The sequence below is a fragment of the Agelaius phoeniceus genome, chromosome 7 (assembly GCF_051311805.1).
Source record: "Agelaius phoeniceus isolate bAgePho1 chromosome 7, bAgePho1.hap1, whole genome shotgun sequence".
Classification (NCBI taxonomy): Eukaryota; Metazoa; Chordata; class Aves; order Passeriformes; family Icteridae; genus Agelaius; species Agelaius phoeniceus.
In genome coordinates, this window is record NC_135271.1 from 35,371,683 (window position 1) to 35,379,028 (window position 7,346).

At 59.7% G+C, this 7,346-nt stretch overlaps 1 protein-coding gene across 1 annotated transcript; it reads right to left on the bottom strand.

The window, feature by feature from the left end:
* Positions 1-371: 371 nt before the first annotated feature.
* On the bottom strand, positions 372-5,962 carry PRKAG3 (protein kinase AMP-activated non-catalytic subunit gamma 3). The gene is made up of 12 exons (XM_077181558.1): positions 5,845-5,962; positions 4,953-4,992; positions 4,470-4,690; positions 4,304-4,385; positions 4,159-4,217; positions 3,851-3,896; positions 3,675-3,729; positions 3,448-3,574; positions 3,180-3,345; positions 2,979-3,016; positions 2,603-2,749; positions 372-2,523 (listed from the first exon to the last, which is right to left on the bottom strand). The coding sequence occupies exons 1-12, from the start codon at positions 5,875-5,877 to the stop codon at positions 2,407-2,409; spliced, it is 1,131 nt and encodes a 376-aa protein (XP_077037673.1). The 5' UTR covers positions 5,878-5,962; the 3' UTR covers positions 372-2,406.
* Positions 5,963-7,346: the final 1,384 nt, after the last annotated feature.

Consider the following 7,346-nt stretch of genomic DNA (forward strand, 5'->3'; position numbering starts at 1 on the left):
ACATTCCTTGTGATGGGAGGAGGCCTGTCACCACCCAGCACTGGTATTGCATCCCCTGGCAGAGCCAGCCGGCTCAGGAAGGGTGTTTAGTTCCTGGGACTTTCCACTGTCAGCCATTATTGCACTGAGATGCTGATATGGAGTAACAGGAATGGCAGGGCTCGCTGCAGGCAAAGCAGGAGGAAAAAGATGAGCTCAGCATCCCCTACCCCCAAGCCAGGACCATTGCAAGGCTCACAGCTGGTAGCAGCCACAGGCAGGGGATGCATTGCCTTTTTCCCAGAGGCCTTGAGGGATGGGGCATGGGACATTTTTAACAGTGAACCCCTCATAAGTTCCTTCTTCTTGGACTGAGGGAAGCAGCAGGCAGAAACCTTGCTGGTACCAAAGCTTCTGTCCCTCAGTGTGTCCTGAAGGGATCTGCACAGCACCAAGATGATTAAGACTGCATGCCCTGTGTCCCCGTCCCCTTGGTTCTACCCACATGTGCCGAGGTACTACCCTGCTAGTGCCAAACTTGCTGGCAAACAGCCAGTACCCCTTCCCCAGCCTGGTTCTCTCCAGAGGAGTCATGCCCAGCTTTACCCCAGAAAGGCAAGAGGCAGTTCTTGGATCAGGCTGTTTTGTTACAGCAAGGCTGAACAGACTAACAAATAAATAAATAAATATCCCCTGCCCACCCCAAAACGTGCACAGGGTCTCCATGCAAGTGCCCATCCTGCTGCCAGCTCTGGCACAGACTGTGCCTCTGCCAGAGAGCCCCAGCCCCATGTGACCCTAAAATAAAAAAGCCTGTGTGTGCAGCTGAGCCTACGCTACCAGGCACCGAGCACAGACAGCGGGACTGTGTTCACTAGGAGGGAGCCACAACAGAAACGCTCAGATCCATCAGCAGGATGGCAGAGGGTGGCCAGGTCCTCTGCCCAGCTGCAGGCATGTCCCTCAGCACAGTGCCCACTGAGCATCACTGTGTGCTCACTGGCCGGAGGCACCCCTGGGTCCCATTTTCAGTGTTTCTGCCTCTCCAAGACCAGCAGGATCTAGCCCTGGACTCAAGACGAGCCTGAGGACTGGGGTGAACAGGCATGTCCTCCCCACAGAGAGCCTTCGGGCCCAAGCCTCCTTCTCACAGGTCACGCAGGACATCCCCAAGTCAGACAAGACAGTGGCATTTCCCTGGTGTCTTCAGAGTGAGGATCGATCGATGCCTGTGAGGCAAGAGAGCGTGTGAGACCATAACCTCCAATCAGTGCTGGACTGGCCACTCTGTGACATGGCCCCTCCAGCCCTCCCAGTGGACACTGGGGTCTTTCCTCCAGTCCTTGCTTGTATGCAAGCCCTGGGGTAGGAGGGAGGGAAGCTTGGCTGGCATGGGACATCTCAGTGGCCCCCTGCAGCTCCTGATACAGCCGCCCCTGTGGGCATCAGGGACAGGGTGAGCAATGCACTGTGATCGGGGGAGGGGGGCAAGGGGGATATCCCATTTGTGGCTAACACACACCATCCCCAGTCCCCTTCTGTGCAGAGCAGGTGGGCATTGCTGGGGGAACTGGTAGGCACAGGCCTGTCCCAACCCATTGCCCACCACCACCCCAAAAAGCATAATTACCTTTGGGAAGCAATTGGGAACTGGAGCCAGCTCCCCCCTCCTCATTTCACCCCTAAAGAGGTGCCACAGTGGGTGTCAGGACCATGCCTATCCATAGCCAGTGAGGATTCACCAGGCAGTGGGTGAGCAGAGCTGGCTGCAGGTGGCCAGGCAGTGTGGTTCCAGTGCCACCTGGGAGCGAGCCCTGTCTCTGGAACAGACAGTTTTGGGGCTGTTGCAAGTGGAGGGGGTGGGAGGCTCTGCCAGCTGGGGCCCATGGGCTGGCCACATTTTGTTTATGGCTAGTGGTGGGCAGCAGGTCTGGGGTGTGTGAGTGGGGGTCTGTCCGCTCTGTGTCCTTTGGGAATGGCACTGGAGGTGCTCAGGTCTCAGGAGGAGAATGAGGCAAGATAAAAAATAGGCTTTTATCTTGGGGTGCATCACACCCCAAAACCCTCATCTAGCCCAAAGCCCAGGGACCTGCAAAACCTGCATTCCACATGCTGCCTGAATGGGATTCTGGCAGAGTGTCTCCATGGAAGGTGCCCCCATCCTTCCTCACAGTCACCAGGGATCCCCTGTGATCCTTGTGTACCCCTGGGACAGGCAGTATCTGCGTCCTGCTGTCCCCACCTGGGCACCCAGCGCTACCAGACCCCAGCCCCAGCCTCCTCCATCCCCCAGGACCACTTTGGATGGGGCAGAGGCAGGTGACCCAGCAGCAGGGAGGGGACAGGCACACAGCAATGGGGGGGTGGTGCCTACCTGAAGTGGAGAGAAATTGAGGGTGCAAGTGGAGAGAGATGGAGCACCGTGGGCTAAGAGCTAAGAGCATCAATACCTGCAGGAGTGAGCACAAGGGCCTGCAGGATGTCAGAGAGGGAGACGATGCCCCGCGGGTAGTGGTTCTCATCCACCAGAACCAGGCGATGGACCTGTGGGTGCGGGCAGAGCATCACGGGCAGGCTGGGCAGCTGGCAGCCGTGGCTGGCACACAGCACCCCGGCCACTCACCTGCTCCTTGGCAATGCGGTCAATTATGTCCTCCATGGGTTCGTGGGGGTAGCAGGTGAGGACCCCCTCCAGGCAGACAGTGCGCTGCCGCAGCGCCTCCCTCACACTGATGTCCAGGTTGTTGTAGGTCTTCTGGGCTGCCAGGTGCTGTGATAGATGTGTCCCCATTCAGCGCCCCAAGGTGTCCTTGCACCCCATTGTGCCACCACAGAAGGGACGCTGAGCCCAGGAGATGCACAGAGCAGATGTGCACTGGCACATACATGACACTGCATGTGGGGTGGGTTGGCATGGGCACAGACAGGTATAAGCACCCCACCAGTGCATGGAAGGGGCCAAACTTGAGCCTGGGCATGCACACATGCAGGGTACTCACAATGACATCAAACCGCGAGTACAGGCCAACCACCTGCCCTGCAAAGAGAAACAGTGCAGGGGCTGCAGAAGGGACCACCTGCCATTTTCCTCCCATACCCAAGGGGCAGCCCAGGGGCCAGGAGAGGGGTTCTGGTCAGGGATGGTGCTGGAGCTGCTAGCAGAGGGAGATGAGGACGTCACTTTTTCCCTCCCCAGGTACCAGCATCATTGATGACAGGCAAGGCAGAGACACGGCGATCCACAAAAATCTCCAAGGCAGTGTAGACTGGGGCAGACTCAGCCACGACGGCCAGATCACGGAAGGTGCCAATGCACAGTTCCTGCACTGTTTTCTTCAGGAAGCGTGGCTTGGGGATGGTAGAAGCCTTCAATGGGACAGGGCAGGGCTGGGCTGGCACCTGCATGTACCTTGACACCCTTGCCTGTGACACCAGCCATGAGTGTGCACAAACAACCCCAGCACTCACAAAGATGTGGAGGAACTTGAGGATGCGCTTGTGCGTTAGGATGTGCAGGACATTGCCCGAGACAGGCTCAATGACAGGCAGGCGGTGGATCTTGTGCTTGATCAGGGAGTAGACAGCATCGAAGAGGCTGTGGGTGATGTGGACATCATTGTGGGACAGGGCTGTGTTCAGGTGCACACACACCCCACTGCAAGGGGTGTGCTCTCCCCCAGTGGACAGGCTCTCACCTATTGCTCGGAGAGATGTAGACCAGTGGCTGGAGGGAGCCCTGCAGGTACACCTCTGCCAACAGGGAGAGCTATGAGAGGAGGTCCTCCAGCCCTCTCTTGCAGCCCCACAATCCCAGAGCCCACCTCCATGCCCTGTGTGACAACATCAGCCCAGCCACCCACATGATTTTTACCTCTCCAGGTCTCAATCTTGTGCTCTTCCACCTCGTAGATCTGCACCTGGAGGCAGGGAAATGCCCTGGTCATGGTGGCTCTATGGTGGCACTCTGAGACACTGCCCCCTTCCTTGGGCATCGTGCCCCATCACCCAAACACAGGGATTACATTTTGGGGGCAGGGGAGCAACAAGTGGATGCTGATCTGGCCGGGAATCATCCCCTGGTCATTGTCTAGCGATTAAGAAGGGATCAGGAGTGGTGGGGACAGCCACTCCCTGTCCCATGCGTGTCCCGATCCCCCAAGCCCTCCTCGTGGCACTCACCAAAGGTGAGCGGTAGTAGCGGTGGAGGATGTTGATGAAGTCGGTGATGGTGAGCATCCCTGTGGAGACACGTGGGGCTGGCAGCGCTGCCTGTACCCGCTCTGCCAGGCAGGGGATGGGGCCAGGCATTGCTTCTGCCACTCACCCACAAAGCTCTGCGTCTTGCTGTCCCACAGAGGGGCAGCACGAACCCCGTTGGCCACCAGTGCCAAAAAAGCTTTCTTGATCTGCTGGCAGAGTGCAGAGGGGTTCAGAGGATCCCCAAGCCTGCTTCTTCACTGCCCATCCCCACTCATCCCCCAGGTTATCACCTCCAGGGAGATGTCAAAGACAACAAGCTTGCAGCTGGTGGGGATGGCATCATAGCAGCAGTGGCTCCTCAAGAAGTGCATATAGACCTCAGCATCAGGGGTCTGAAATTCGGTCTCTGGGCCCAGCCCGAGTATCTCATTTCCCAGTGTGAAGGTGACAGGTCTCCTGTATTCTTCCTCCTCCTCTTCCTCCTCCCCGGGGCATACAGCCTTTGGAAACCCTGCAGGCAAAGTCACCCCAGCCCTAGCCAGTAAGCTGAGCTGCTGGGTCTCAGCTGCTGGGACTCAGCACCCTCCTGCCTGGGGAGAGCAGGAGATGCTGCTATTCCCTATTCCACAGGGGCAGCACATAGCAGTTCTCCAGCCTGGGGCAGACTCCAGCTGAGGAGAGGGGTATGGGCAGGGTGGGCAGAGGACCAATGCACTTGTCACATGGTAAGGCAGTCCCCCCTCCTACACACCTAGACTCTTCCTGCTACCCACCTTCCTCCTCAGGGCACGCAACAGCTTCCAGCAGCGCCACCTGAGGGGCACACAGTGAGCAGGGGTCAGCAGGAATCAACCCAATCTTTTCCCCACCCATGGATTCTGCCTGCACCCACCCAGTTGCTCTGGCCCACCCAAGCCAGGCAGAGAGAACTGTCTTTTCAGGGTGGGGATGTGGGCACCCCCCACCAGCCCAGGACCCCCAGAGCCTGCAGTCTCCATGCAGCTCCAATCCAGGACACACAGCTTGTTCTCCTGCTCTGGGGAGACAGCAGGGGTCTCCAGAGCAGGACATGGATGGCAGGACCTCCTGCCTTCTCTCTCTGCTGTTGGAGCCAAGCATGTCCCACAGTGGCTCTGCACCCATCCTCTCCCAATCCCAAGGTGTAAATTCCGTTCTCACTTCTTCCCGTGCAGAGAGCCTCGCCAACCCCACTGGCCCCTCCCGGGGACCAGGTCCATCCCAGGAAACCTATACTAACAAAACAGCAGCCCAGGAAGGGAGTCCACAGGGCCGGATGGCTGACCCCGTTCCCCCAATCCCCAGCACACCCTATATAACACAGCAGCACATGCAGAGGGAAGAGCTACCCCGCCCACAAACATTCCTGACAGAGACAAAGTTTACAGGGCACCCTAAAATAATGAAAGCACAGAGAAGGGACCACTTCCTAAGGAGCCTAGAGCCAACACAGAGAAGAGATCCTGCACCACCTGCCCCAGCCGTTCCCAAGGGGCTTGGCACAGCTGGGGCAAGGACGTCCTTGTCCCCAGGGCTGCATGTCCGTGGGAAGGGGCCAGTCAGCCGCCCACATTCTCCCGCCCCCGGGGTGGTCTGTCCCCAGTCAGGGGTCTGTCGGCCCGCGCCCTCCACCCAGCCTTACGGTACCTGGGACGCGGCGGGGCCACGGAGCTGCTCCATGCTATCTGCGGGGCAGCGCTGCTATTCTGGGCCCGCGGCTGGCGTGGCCCTGGCAGATAGAGTGTCAGCGAGCAATGCCAGCCATGCCCCCACCGCCACCGCCGCGGGGGGGGACACGGCCGGCACCAGCGAGCAGCGCCCGCAGCCACCTCGCAGCCTCGGGCTGAACTAGGTGGTGGCGGCCCCGGGGGCAGCGCTGGCCATGGGGACCCGAGGGAGGGGGCGATGGAGGGATAGCTGGGGGCAGAGAGCGGAGGCACACCCCGCTCCGCGCCCCCCGCCCTCCAGGAGCGGTCCAGCCTGCCCGGTGCTGCCCGGCCCCGTCGCGGTGGGGGCACAGCGTTCCCCCCTCCACGGGGATGCTGGAGAATGGCTGGATCCAGCCACGGGCTGGGTGGATGCGGACCCTTTGTCCTCAGCGCTGCCCAGCCCTGCCTGTCCCTGCCCGGGATCCTGCTGCAGCTCACTGTCCGCGGTGACCCTGCTCCCACGGCGGGGACAGCCCGACCTGTGGGGTAACCTCCTTCCTTGCCGCGGGGCCATCCCCTCCTGCTCGCCCTCTGCCCGCTCCCGGCTCCGATTTCTATTTCTGGGAGGCTGTGGGCTGGCTGCAGGGCTGGTGGCTACAGGGCCAAAGGGACAGCTCTCTGGCTGCAGGGGACAGCTGGATACGGGCCCATGGCGGGGTACAAGGAGTTCCCTGGTGCTGCCTCACAGCAGGCAGGAAGAGGAGGGACGAGCTCGGTGCTGGCTCACAGGGTGGTCCAAATCCCGCAGTGGTGCAGGGGCCCATGGGGCCAGACCCTTACAGCTGTGCTGTGCAGAGCAGCCTGGCTCCAGCCTGGCCATCGCGGGTGCTGGCAGCAGGGAAGGGAGCAGGCATCTCCACTTTCGGAGGCTATTTTCAGGTGCTGGAGAGAAGCCGAGGAGAGATGAGATTGTCACCAAGGAGACCAGAGAAACAGGGCCCAGTACTGGGAAATGGTGGGCTGTGAGGAGAGGGGAGGGAAAGGCTCTCTAACAGACCCAGGGCCCCCACATCAGTACCTCGTCTGGGCCCCAAGAACCTGCCCATGCACCTGGCCAGCATTCACCTACCATACCGGGGGGACAGAACCCTGAACCAGCAAGGGCCAGCTTTGGGCACCCAACCCTTCCTAGCCCTCTTGTAAGGTTGGACTGAACTGCTCCCCTTGATTAATGATGCACGAGATAGTCTCTAAGACATAAGAAAGACTCCAGACCAAAGCAGTTATGCTGGGATCTGCTTTTTCATGCAGGGGAGTATGTTTACCTGCCACAGGGCAGCAAGAATTACCCAAAGGCTTGGGAAGGACAGGGAAGTGTCCAAGGGGTGGTAGCACAAACCCTCCCTGTATCAGAGCCTAGTGAAGCATGGGAAGGGGTGAGCTTCCCACCAGACACAAAGAGGTCAGGGAAAGGAAGGCAGATGAGAACCAGGAAAGCAG